The 14032-nt window shown below is 33.1% G+C and overlaps 1 protein-coding gene across 1 annotated transcript; it reads left to right on the top strand.

The window, feature by feature from the left end:
• The first annotated feature begins 460 nt into the window (after positions 1–460).
• Positions 461–4794, top strand: LOC107908981 (calcium-dependent protein kinase 26). Its single transcript, XM_016836304.2, has 9 exons — positions 461–777; positions 1081–1921; positions 2241–2384; positions 2473–2625; positions 2785–2900; positions 3156–3323; positions 3637–3861; positions 4073–4223; positions 4535–4794. Exons 2-8 carry the CDS (start codon positions 1144–1146, stop codon positions 4193–4195), a joined length of 1707 nt encoding a protein of 568 aa, XP_016691793.1. The 5' UTR covers positions 461–777; positions 1081–1143; the 3' UTR covers positions 4196–4223; positions 4535–4794.
• Positions 4795–14032: the final 9238 nt, after the last annotated feature.

Genomic DNA, 14032 nt, shown 5'->3' with positions numbered 1-14032 from the left:
ATATGTTAGGTTGGCAAATTTTAACTGAAATTACTAATGGTGATAATAATTGGACATTCTTAAATTGAAAAAGTGAGAAGATGGAATTTTTAACTTTTAAAGTATAAAGATTAAATTTCAAAATTTGTCAAAGTATAGGGACTAACAACATATTTTAACTAGTTTAAATCAACCCTTAAACTTTAAGATGATTGTTGTATCAATTGCATTCTTTTGTTAATTTAGTCATTAATTAGGCATTAAAAATCCTTTCGAATATGACGTGAAGCATATTTAAAATAAGTAGAGCAAATTGTAAATACATTCGTATCTATCACATTGATAAGTTGGATATAAACAAGTGGTTGGACCAATTTAGAAATTGAACCACAGTTTCAGGATTTTCTCTGAAATTAACCCTTTTAAAATAATTAACAAATTTAAAAAATAAAATATATTTTTTCTTGCACCGAATAATAATAATTTAGCCGGTAAGAAAAATAAAGCCGCGTTTTTTAAAGGGCTTTGAGGCGAAAGAAAGAAAGAAAGAGGAAAGCGAGGAGAGTTAGCTGGTCAGCACTCAACAAGCACGATGGTTCTTAGAAACAGTACCTAAAAACTACAACAAAATCAGAATCTTAATTCAAACATTAAAAAAAAAGCCTTCACCAGCTGTTTCCTATGGACGTATTTACAATCGTTTATATTAATCCACTTTAGCCATTTCCTTCAATCGTCTCTATTTCCCCCCCTTTATCCTTTTTTGTCTTTCTTCATTTTCTTTTCACTCCAAAACTGGTACTTGATATTTCTCTCCCTTTCATCTTCTTATGTTGATTGCTATGTATGTTTAGATCTTTGGGTGTTTGATCTTTTTTTCTTTTAGCTCTAGAAAGGTGCTGACTTTGTTTACTTACTTTTTTTGGTTTAGTGGATATTAGTGAAAAAAGAAATCACTTTTTTTTCCTTTTTAATTCCGATACTCTGATCTGATATGAGATTCTTTTGATGCTTAGATTTGTGGTTTATGCATGAAAAATTTGTGGTATTTTTTGAAGTTTCAGTTCTGGGATTATTGAAAGTTCACATTTTTTTTTTCAGTGTAATTGATGAGATATCATTGGATGAGGAAAATAGAGTTGTGGGGGAAATATTGATTGTTTCATGGGCAATACATGCCGTGGATCTTTAAAGGGGAAACTTCATAAGGGCGACAATCAGCCCAAAGACCATTGTTCTAGCCGCAACAACACTTCTTCCGGCCGTTCAACCACCGCCACCGATTATTCCCCTTCAACTTTAAACTCTCAACAACTGATTGCTCAAGAATTCTCCAAAGAAACCAACCAAAAAGAAACCCATTTGCCTGTCATTAACCCTACCAAGAAAGACAACAACAATAACACCATGAGACGTGGTATTGATCACCAGGCTTACTATGTTTTGGGTCATAAAACAACCAACATCCGTGACCTTTACACTTTAGGTCGTAAGTTAGGACAAGGACAGTTTGGGACTACTTACTTGTGTACTGAGATCTCTACAGGCACTGAGTATGCCTGTAAGTCTATATCCAAAAGGAAGTTGATCTCCAATGAGGATGTGGAGGATGTTCGGAGGGAGATTCAGATAATGCACCATTTGGCTGGTCATAAGAATATTGTGACCATTAAAGGTGCATACGAGGATACTTTGTATGTGCATATTGTGATGGAGCTTTGCTCTGGAGGTGAATTGTTTGATCGGATTATCCAGAGGGGGCATTACTCCGAGAGGAAAGCAGCTGAATTGACTAAGATCATTGTTGGGGTTGTCGAGGCTTGTCATTCTCTCGGGGTTATGCATAGAGATTTAAAGCCTGAGAATTTCTTGTTAGTTAACAAGGATGATGATTTCTCTCTAAAGGCCATTGATTTTGGACTCTCAGTCTTCTTTAAACCGGGTAAGCAATGAAATGTTCTTCCTTAATGTTGCAAGTTTATATTTTTATGGATTTGAAGCAACTTTAAGTAGCTGGAGGCTGGAGCATATACCAAGTAATTAGTGGAGAATCATTTTTCATGACACATTTAATTCGATGCTTGCTCCTCTTTTATTAGGTCTATTACTTGATCTTGTTTAACATTTGGACTTAATAATCAAAGAGTCAAAATTTCTTATTTTAGCGAGTTACGGAGTAATTTCGACCCCTTTAGTATATAATGAAACCGATGTCGTTTGGAATAAAGTTTATTGATATAATGTGTGGTTTACAATGTTAGGCCAAGTTTTTACCGACGTGGTTGGCAGTCCATATTACGTTGCTCCGGAAGTACTTCTGAAACATTATGGACCAGAAGCAGATGTATGGACTGCAGGAGTTATACTCTATATATTGCTAAGTGGTGTGCCACCATTTTGGGCAGGTATTGATGATGTTTTTTTGGTTCTATATCTTAATGAACTTTTAAGTAATTCTTATACTTACGACTATTTGTCTGTCAATTTTTTCAGAAACACAGCAAGGAATATTTGATGCAGTGTTAAAAGGACATATTGACTTTGATTCAGACCCTTGGCCCCTAATATCTGATAGTGCAAAGGACCTAATTCGAAAGATGTTATGCTCTCGACCTTCAGAGCGACTGACTGCTCATGAAGTATTATGTATGTAACATTTACCACCTCTCTATTATCATCCAAGTTAGTGTTAATGAAATGAAAAAAACGACGGATCTCTCCATATTTGCTAGTCGCTTAACTTGGGGTCTTCAAAATGGTTCTGAAACTTAAATTGTGATATCTTTTGCCTTTTGTATTGTTTAGGTCATCCTTGGATTTGTGAAAATGGGGTTGCTCCTGATAGGGCTCTGGATCCAGCTGTACTTTCTCGCCTCAAACAATTCTCTGCAATGAATAAACTAAAGAAGATGGCTTTACGGGTAAGACTCTTGAGAAATGTATGCGCCTGAGTCTGCGTCTGTGACCTGTCTGTGCATTGCGAGAGAAGAAACAGGATGTATATGTAAAACTAGGATCCTGTCTAATGAGTCTCACGATGTTTTCTTCGTGTCATTAAGGCCTAATACACAATTAGTGCAGCAAAAGCTAGCTGTTTCTCATTAAACATGCTCTTTTTTAGAGTTAATGTGGTCAACTCGTTCTGAAAGTAAGCTCCACCATTTTGTTACTATCAGGTAATAGCTGAAAGTCTTTCCGAGGAGGAGATTGCTGGTTTAAGAGAAATGTTTACGTCTATGGATACTGATAACAGTGGTGCAATCACATTTGATGAACTCAAAGCTGGTTTGCGAAGATACGGCTCTACCTTGAAAGATACAGAGATAAGGGACCTTATGGATGCAGTAAGTTTGTTTGGTCTGAATATTTGGTTCTTAATCTTCAGCTTCCTTAATAAGTCTTCATATTGCTTCTTATTCATTTGGTCTAATTGGCTAAATGTCAATTATATGTTTTCATGAATTTATGCGGGATAGCAGATAGCTTGGTATAAAGACTAAGTCATATGATTGAGAATGCTTGTTTTTAAATATACTTTTGTACAAGGGTGGCAATGATTTAATGACACATGAAGTTACTGTACTTTGTTATGTTATTTCCTGTATTAGTTGCAAGTTTGCAGCCTGATCATCTCTGCTCTTGTTTATTTGTTTTCAGGCTGATGTCGATAATAGTGGGACCATTGATTATGGAGAATTCATAGCTGCAACAGTTCACCTTAATAAACTAGAGCGTGAGGAGCATCTCGTTGCTGCATTCCGATACTTTGATAAGGATGGAAGTGGGTATATTACAGTTGATGAGCTTCAACAAGCTTGTGCTGAGCATAACATGACAGATGTTTTGCTCGAGGATATAATCAGAGAAGTTGATCAAGATAATGTAAGTCATATTCTCGAGCTAGCTGATTTGTTTCATCGATTTTTATAGTTCTTCTCTTATATGGTTGAGAGTAAATGGTAATAGCAGGGTACAATGTCTAAGTACCTTTGCAGGTCCTTGATCCTCATTGCACTTCTTTTATCAGTTGGAATAGGTCTTCTTTTTTTATCCTTTGATCGATGATTTAAGTTTTGATTTTCTGCTTCTACAGGATGGAAGAATCGATTATGGTGAATTTGTTGCCATGATGCAAAAAGGCAATGCAGGAATCGGTAGACGAACCATGCGAAACAGTGTGAATATAAGCATGAGAGATGCCCCAGGTGCTATGTAATCTCCAGCTGCGCACACATCATGTACAGGTAAGCAACTGGCATCGGAGTTGGCTTAGGTTAAAAATTGGATTAAATGGACATTTCAACTCACTTTGGACCTTGAAATTTGAAATGGACTGCAACAGTGTAAATCTAAAGACTCGTGCAATCATAGGCGATGAACTGTTCAAGCCTAGCTTGATCACTTATCTAATCTACTCGTTCAATTAGCTTATAGAACTGTTGTGATACTTGCTATGGTTGTGCATTTAATTTGTACGGATTGAGAGACTTCTTCCATTACCGGACTGTTTAACCTTATGCGATTTATATGGTACTAATTTTCAGTTTGTTGGCAGATTGTACAGCAGATCCAGAAGATGATGACTCATGACAAAAGTCATCGGGAAACGGTTTTGGTTCGTCGCATGCTCTAGGACGGGTTACTTGATGTTGTTTGTTTGAGCATTAGAGAGATGCTGTTGGTTTATGGAATGCCATAGGTTTTGTAAAACTTTGAGGAGTGTGGAAGTGTTAAAGTTATTCAAAATTACCAAGCTCATTAGTTATGTCTTTGATTGATGTTTTTTCAGTATGATTTTTCGAAGATTTGCAGAAATTGTGCTTTGATACTGCTGCCTCTTTTTTTTTTTCCCCTGTATGCTTATTGCCTTTTCAGCTTTATATTCCCAACGTTTTTACCAGGTCATTAGTTTTAAATGCTGGAATAGAGGTGAAACTAGTAAAAATATCATGGAGGTCTTTGGCAAAATTTATCCTCGGTTTAAGCATTTAGCCTAAAATATAAAATCCCAGAATTATTAGGAAGCCAGGCAGCCAGCATATATTCCAAGAAAGTCACTTTATATGAGCTGATTGATATTAAGTCACCGTCAAAACTCAAGAATCAAAACCATGGGTGAGATTCCCCTTTCTGGGATCAACTATAAAGCAGCAAATTTATATTAGATTTGCGGAATATACTTGCTGCATAAATGCCTTATGTTTCACACAATCTTTGATTTCCATGAATTCATATTTAAAGTTGGAATTTATAAATGTTTCAATAAGTATATGCTATGCTGCCACATTTTATAGGATCTTAGAGAAATGTAATTTTCACTAACACAAATTACTCTTCTTTGCGGTTTAATTTGACTTTTAACACTAAGTAATCTGCCACTAAATTTATTTCTTTTTACAAAATATTTAGAAAAAATATAACACCATCACATTTAAACCTAAAATACTATAATCTCGAAGTCTCACTTTTTATTGTTTTAACTAAGATTTATTTACTTTTTACATAATTTTTTATAAATATGTTTTTAACCAACCAATACTATAATTTGGTATATATATAATTGCTAAAAATGATTGAAAAAGATGATTTCAAGCATTTGCTCCTATAGCCCCCCCAAAACTATAGCTTCAAATAAGGACCAAAACTTTTTCCTTTCAAGAGGTAACTCAAATTTCAACATGTTGGAAGAGTCCAAACTTGTTTGTTATCTTGTCATTGCGTCTTAAATGACGAATTTCGAAAAATTAATTTTAATAAATTATAAAATAAACATGAAACATGTCTTAAATAAAATATATTTATATAAATGATTGTACGTTGAAAACATGGTTTGGTTTCTATATATATATATTAATTTGGTTTATATCTAATTTAATAGTTATATTTAAGCATTTTATCAAGTTGGTATTCAATAGCATTAACATATAAGTTGGTTAAAAATATTTTCTTTCATCCACATCGAGTGCAATATTTCTTATTGACTTGGAAAGCAATTTTTTTTATTACATGGAAGATATAAAGCTTTTGAACATGTTGGAACACTATTCATAACCTCAATTATTAAGTATTTAAATGTATTTGATTATATACCTTTAGATTATTAAAACATCGATAATATTAACCGAATTAAAACTCAATTTATGGAAGCTTTAAAGACCAAAATTGAGATTGAGTTAATATATTTGAGTTTGGCATGAAAGCTCAAAGTGGTACCTATATATATTTTTTTTCAATTAAGTACTTATTTGTGGTTTGTGTTAAACAAATTAGTACATACCCTCTCCCTCTCCCTCTTGATCTCCATCTCTCCATTAGATTTTTCTCCGTTTCTTTAAGAGCAGAGAAGAAACCTTGCTTTTTCTCATTTCCGATCAGATTTTTCACCAAAAAGAGAGCTTATTTCGTTGATTCGGAGATGAAAAAACAAAGGGATTGAGAACAAAAAGTGTTTAGAGAAGTGAAAGAGAATGGTAAAGTTCATTCATGGAGGGCAAAAGACTGAGAAGTGAAAAGCAGAAAGTTATTTATAAATTTACCAGCATACCTACACCTATAGGGAGAATGGTGAGATGGAGAGGGAGGGCAGGGAGACGGAAGTTCTTCATTTTCTGGGTTTCCCTTTTTTTTAAAAAAAAAATTCTTAATATAAATAACTCAATTAAAAAACATTGAAAAACACTTGTCAAGTGTTGATTGGATAAAATTGTTACACTTGACAGCGTTAAACTGAAGTACTAATTTGTTTAATAGAAAAAAAAAGTATCACATTAAAACAAACAAACAAAAAAAAGAGTAGCACATTAAACTTTCATACCAAACTCGGGAATCATTTGGTACATTAACCCATTGAAATTATGTATTCTATCAACCAGACCTATGTTACCCGAATTTAGATGTATTTGAGATTGGTGGGTATGCATATAATATGAGCGCATTCAAAATTTTAAAGTGTTTTTCATATACCTAAATTATGGGGAAATTGTTTTATGACCCACCACATTATTCATAGTTCCTTTCCAATTATTTATTAACATTTCAACAATTTTTTCCATGTAAAATTTTGAATCTCAAACCTTGAACCCAAAACTCAAATCTTAAACCTTAAAATTTAGGGTTTAAGATTTAGGATTTAGGATTTAGGATTTGAGGTTCAAGGTTCATGTTCGAGTTTGAGTTTAAGTTTGGGGTTCAGGATTTGGGTTTGTGGTTTGAAGTTCAAGATTTATGGTTTAAGTTTAGGGTTTGGAGTTTAGGGTGTTGGGTTTGGGGTAAGAATTACTAAAATTATGTGTTAATGACATAAAAAATGACATTAAATAATTAGAAAGGGACAATGGATGATGTGGTGGGAAGGGTCCATAAAATAATTTCTCCTGAACTATGAACTATGAAGTATATCATTCTCATTTATTTGACAAGTGTGGAATATGAATATGGAATACAACTACTTCAAGAAAATTCAATACCTTAAAAAGTAGCAAGTACAATTCTTCAAAATACATCCGAGGGACTAAATTTACATTTTTTTATAGAGTATAAAGATTATTAGCATAATTTGACCCAAAATTTGTATGATGTATAACCTATAACCAATATATTAACGAGAAAGTTATATCAGTTGAACCTATGAATCAAGTCAACCGGACCTATTAAAGTTGCTATGTTGGAATGTTTGTGGGTTGGGGATCCCACGGGCTATCAGGCGCCTTTAGAATCTACTAAAGGAATACAATCCCCATGTAGTTTTTTTTATAGAGACAAAACTACATGATTAAAAAATGGAAGGAGTTTGTCGTAAACTGGGTTTCATGCAAGCTTTGATGCTAGTTCGGATGGTACGAGAGGACTTTCTCTAAGTTGAAAATTGGGCTGTGATATTCAACTTAGATCTTTTTCAAGGCACCATATTGATTTTGATATTTTGGATGACAAGGATACAAATGCGTGGAGATTTATTGGATTCTATGGTTCACTAGAGGAAAGGTATCATTCTGAGTCATGGGATCTTGTTCAACAATTGGGTTCACACATGTCTGAGCGATGGCTAGTTGTGGGGGATTTTAACAAAATTGCTTACTTTTTCGAAAAGGTTGGGGGACAGGCAAGGGAAGAAAGGAACATGATTTCTTTTTAGCAAGTTTGGGATGGTTATGGATTAGTTTATATTGGGTATATGGGGAACTGGTTCACTTAGGAGCGTGGGCATACTCCTAGGAATAACATTCGAGCGTGATTAGAAATATGTTTAGCCAAACCAGGTTGGACGAACATATTTTCACATTATATTATACGTCATTTACCCCAAAGTATATATGATCATTGCCCTTACTTGTTTATTCAAACTACTATTCTAAGCAATCTATGTGGCCGTCGTTTAGATTTGAAAACAGTTGGGTGTTGGAGACAAGTTATGAAGATGTTATTGCCTAAAGTTGGAGTCGAAATGAAGGGGATTTGCTAGCTAAAATTGCCCAGTTGGGGATTGATTTGGGATATTGGTAGAAAAATTTGAAAGTGAATCGACATAGGAACATTCAAACTCTTAGGCAACAACTTGTTGAACTTATTTCCTTGGATCCGGATGATGAAGTGTTGAGAAAGATAACTGATGTTTAATTGGCTTTGAATTTAGAGGCAGATAAGGAAGAAATAGAATGAAAACAAAGAGCTAGGGCCAACTGGATGAATTATGGGATAGGAATACAACTTATTTCCATTCATTTGCAATGACCAAAAAGAAACGAAACTGTATTGAAAGCTTATTGAATGAGGCAGATGATGAAGTTCCATCGGAGGAAAGCCTGAATCAGTTGGCAAATCAATATTTTGTTGAGTTATTCACTTCGCAAGGTAGGGTTGATATGATCCGTAGTCTAGTAGTTGTTAGAAGAAGCATATCTGATGAGATTAATACTGGTTTGTTGGAGTTTTTCAAATCATATGAGATTGTAACTGTTTTGAAGGTTATGAATCTATCAAAGGCTTTCAATGATGGTGGTATGTTTGCTCTCTTTTAAAAATATTGACATATTTTGGGGAATGATGTTATTCAATATTGCTTATCCATTGTCAACAGTTCTGCTTTTTTGTTTGATATTAATAAAACTAATATTATTCTTATTCCTAAAGTTGACAACCCTAGCTCAGTAGATTCCAACACATGCTCAATCATTGTATAGATGAAACATAGAGTACTTTTATTCTAGAGAGGTTAATCATTGACAATGTGATCTTGGCTTATGAAATTTTGCATTCTTTTAAAAAATCGAATAAGTGGTTTTGAAGGGCATACGATCATGTTGAGTCAAATTTTGTGCAAGCCATGATGAATTATGAGGGGCATACGATCCGATGCAAGATGGGTTGATTTAATTATGAGGGGCATCACTACGGTTTCTCATGTAGTTAAAGTTAATGGCATCCGGATAGTCCAATTATCCCTAGTAGGGGCCTCAAACAAGGGGACCCATTAAGTCCATTTCTCTTTTTGGTATGTAGTGAGTGTTTCTCCACATTATTAAAAATGGCTAGTTTGGACAAGGGGTTAAGGTTAGTAGATGGGGGGTTACATTCACTCATTTATTTTTTGCAGACGATAGTCTCATCTTTAGCGATTCTACAAACATAAGAGCTATGACCGTAAAATCTATAATTCAGGAGAATGAGGCTTGTTCTAGCCAACATGTTAATTTTAAGAAGTCTTATTTATTTTAACACCAATGTCTCGGAGGAAAGGTAGGTAAGTGTCACTATATCTTGAGAGCGAAGAGAACGTCGAATCCCAAAAGGCATCTTGGATTGCCTACTATGGTGGGAAGAAATCACCGAGTGGACTTTAAGGGATTGAAAGATAAAATTTGAAGTTGAATTATATGTTGGAATGTGAGGATGTTGTCTCAAGGTGGGAAATTGGTTTTCATTAAGTTTATTATGTAGGCACTCCTTACCTATGCTTTGTCATATTTCCTACTACCTTCAGCACTTTGTAAAGAGTTACAATCCATTATTGAGAATTATTGGTGGCAGAAATCTTCCAAACGATGGGGTATTTATTAGTGCAACTGGAATCGGTTATGCGATAATAAGTAAGAATGTGGGTTGGGCTTTTGAGATTTAGCTAAATTTAATGTGGCTTTACTAGCCAAACAAGGCTAGAGATTAGTCACCAGTCTGGATTCGTTAGTGGCTCATACACTTAAAGCTAATTCATATAGTTACAGTCTATTTATATAGCCCACTTGATAATAACATTTACATGAAACTCCCATAAAGTTTTAAACTTCCAGAAGCAGCTAATTCATGTTCTCGAGAACATTACTTGATCAAATTAAATAGAACCCTTTATGGATTGAAACAATCTGGGCGCACATGGTATAATCGCCTTAATGAGTACTTACTGATAGAAGCCTATAAGAATGATCTCATTTCCCCATGCATTTTTATAAAGAGGTTTGGATCAAGATTTGTTATAATTGTTGTGTATGTTGATGATTTAAATATCATTGGGACTCTGAAGAGATTTTAGTGACAATAAAGTGCTTAAAGAAATAATTTGAAATGAAAGACCTTGGAAAGACAAGATTTTATCTAGGGTTAAAAATTGAGCACCTAAAGAATGGAATCCTTGTGCACCTAACAACATATATAGAAAAAGTGCTAAGAAGATTTTACATGCATAACGTACATCCGTTGAGCACCCCAATGGTTGTTGGGTCACTTGATGTAAATAAAGACCCTTTTCGTCCTCGGGAAAATGATGAAGATTTTTTTGGTCTTGAAGTACTATATTTAAGTACTATTGTGCATTGATGTATCTTGTTAGTCATACGCAACCTGATATATCATTTGCTGTCAACTTATTAGTAAGATTTAGCTCTTGTCCAACCCGAATATATTAGAATGAGGTTAAGCATATTTTTCGTTATCTTCAAGGTGCAAGAGATATGAGTTTATTTTTCCCTAACCTACCCAAAACTGAATTGGTTGTTTTGCAGATGCAGGGTACTTATTTGATCCTCACAATGCTCGATCACAAATTGGTTATGTTTTCACATAAGGTGGTATTGCAATTTCTTAGCACTCTATGAAACAAACAATTGCTACTACTTCTTCTAATCATGTTAAGATTTTGGCAATCCATGAGGCTAGGTGAATGTGTGTGGCTAAGGTCTATAACTCATCACATGCGAAAAGATAGTGGTTTATGCTCTGAAAAAGAAGCTCCAATAGTCTTATATGAAGATAATACAACTTGCACTGCACAACTTAAGGAAAGATATATTATTGGTGATAGAACAAAACATATATCACCAAAATATTTCTTTACTCATGATCTACAAAAGAATAGAGATACAAATGTTCAACAAATCGTTCAAGTGAGAGTTTGGCAGATCTTTTTACTAAGGCGCTCCCTACTGCTACATTTAAGAAGTTAATTTTTACTATTGGATTGTGTTGTCTTAAAGATCTTAGATGATGTTTACATGAGGAGTAAATTCTCACATGTTTTTTGTTGTGATATACTATGTATCAAAGGATTATGTATTCTTTTTTTCTTCCCTAAGTTTTTGTTCCTTAGGGTTTTTCTTAGTAAGGTTTTTAATGAGGCATATCCTTTATACAATGAACATCCAATGGGGAGTGTTATGAATACTATTAAGTGGATGTTCAACCTTTCACCTTTCATCTTTCTTAAACCTTTCATCTTCTTGTAACCTCTTTCCTATTTATGTATTAGAATATTAAGAGTCTAATCTCCCTATATATATATGGAGGAGTATGCTACTTGTAAAAATGATGAAAAATATAGAATGTATTAGAAATTCTCATATTCTCATATCCATCTTTTATCTATTATTTTTGTTTATAATACATACTTACTTTTATGATAACATAAAATTATTATATTGGAATTAAATTATAATATGTTGTCTTTTACTTTTAAAATTGAAGAGATAATTGATTGCATGGGCGGAGCGAAGGAGGCTAGCAGGGCCTACTCCCTAAAATTAAAAAATTTCCTTTTAGCCCTTTATATTTTATAGAATTTTAAATTAGTAATGATAAAATTAAACTTTGGTCTCCCAAAATGATAATAAATTGGTTTACTCATTTTAAAATTATAAAGATATAGGATATTAAAATATTAAAATTGTATTTTTACTATCGTAAAAGTATACAACTTAATTTCGCACCCTTCCAAAAGAAGTTTTTAATTTCGCCTTATAATTTTCATTTTGATTTATCGAGTGCATTTTTCTTAATTTAATTTCTCTAGAGCTATTTGGTTTAGGAGACCACTTTCAATCAAAATTCAAGCTTTCAACTTGAACGCTATCTTGGAATGAATCCCTCAACGGTTGCAATTTGATAACAAAAATACAAAGGAGGCGAGAGACTTTTATACCATCCTCACATGCACATTGTGTGGCGATAAATGATGTCATCTTCCAGAAGGTCTTACAACGATGTGATTTATTATTGGAGTAACCTCATCTGAATGCGATCAGAGACAGCAGCAAACTGACAGAACGTGGGGTGGATGAGGGAAACGAAATTGAATGGGTTCTCTCTTTAAAAATCATGGAGAGGAACGAAAGTGGCAATTTGGCTATGCAGCTATGGCGGAGGGTTAGTTTTAAACAGAGGAGCAACATCATTATAGGAAGATCCAAGGCAGATTGGAAGCAAAACTTGGAAATGCAGAAGAAAATCAAAGGATGAGGGCTCTCCTTCAGTCGTTGACATGTATTGGGATGTAGTATCCTTTTAAAATAATCTCAAAATAATGGGATGTATTGCTAAGAAATTGTTTAAAGATGGAATTGAAAATTAGTGACAAATCTTTTTTTATCACTGATTTAATAATGTTAATGAAATGCAAATTATTTTTTTATGCCCATTGAACTAAAAACATTAATATACGTAATGATTCATGTGCATCAAAGGCATTTTCTTGCTATTTCTACAATGGTGTGACTTGAATTTGTTTTTGGTTTTTAAAATTTTCTTTTATTTATTTTATTTTACATTGATTTGATTTGACTACTTACAAACAAATATTTCTATTCCTTGACGCTAGTACCACACATATTAACAAGTAAATAAGAGTGAGTCGAATTTAGGGGCATAGCTAGGGGTTGGCAGGGGTTCCAGGCCCTTAAAATGAATTTTTTTAAAATTTTAAATTAATAAAGGTAAGCATCCCTTAAAAATGATAAAAATTTAATTTAATTCTTTAAAATTTTTAAAAATATAGGCTATTAAAATGATGAAATTGTATTTTTATTATCGTAAAAATAACAATTTAATTTTGGTCCACCTAAAAAGATTTTCTGACTTCACCCCTAGTCAAGCTAGTTGATAACAGAATAGGACAATTTTTTTTGGAAATTTAGTTTGTTTATTAAGGGCGAGTGACAATTAAATTTTTATTAATTAAACCCTAAACCCAAAATAATCTTCTAAATTTAATAATACTAAATTATGTTACTAAATAACTTTTAGTTCTTTTTAGAAGGTAGGAAGTTGCCATCGTTGTTATTATTATTATTATTATTATTATTATTATTATTATTATTTGTGTGAATCCAACAAAAAGCTGTTGTTGGTTGGCAAAGCTTGGCATGAGGCAATATGAAAGTAGAAGACACATGTAGTACCACATGAGATATCCTTTACCACCAAAATATTTCTCCATAGTAACCCTCTTTACACTCCATTGTATTCAAACTCACAAATTAATAAATATGTTAAATTTCATTGATATATATATATTTATGGATACACATTATTCTAGTTGGTATAAACGAAATACGACAATAGTAAATAATAAAGGTTAAATTTTTATACTAAAAAAAATGATTTAAAGTTTTTTATTTATTATTAAAACGAAATATATAGACTAATACGATAAATATTAATACAAATTTAATTATTACGGGTTGAACCCAAAACTTGAAATCATTGTAGATTTTTTACCATTATGACACTAAAAATTTAGATTATATTGAAAAATAAAAAACAAAGATTATTTCCTTTAAACTAAAATTTC

This window comes from Gossypium hirsutum, chromosome D02 (genome assembly GCF_007990345.1).
Source record: "Gossypium hirsutum isolate 1008001.06 chromosome D02, Gossypium_hirsutum_v2.1, whole genome shotgun sequence".
NCBI lineage: Eukaryota > Viridiplantae > Streptophyta > Magnoliopsida > Malvales > Malvaceae > Gossypium > Gossypium hirsutum.
This window is presented reverse-complemented; position numbering and strand designations above follow the sequence as displayed.

Excerpts from the sequence above, each read along its gene's own strand:
- LOC107908981 (XM_016836304.2), top strand. The coding sequence starts at position 1,144 with ATGGGCAATACATGCCGTGGATCTTTAAAGGGGAAACTTCATAAGGGC. Across the intron at positions 2,385-2,472 it reads TGTGCCACCATTTTGGGCAG|AAACACAGCAAGGAATATTT; the intron begins GTATTGATGATG and ends CAATTTTTTCAG. Across the intron at positions 3,324-3,636 it reads TAAGGGACCTTATGGATGCA|GCTGATGTCGATAATAGTGG; the intron begins GTAAGTTTGTTT and ends ATTTGTTTTCAG.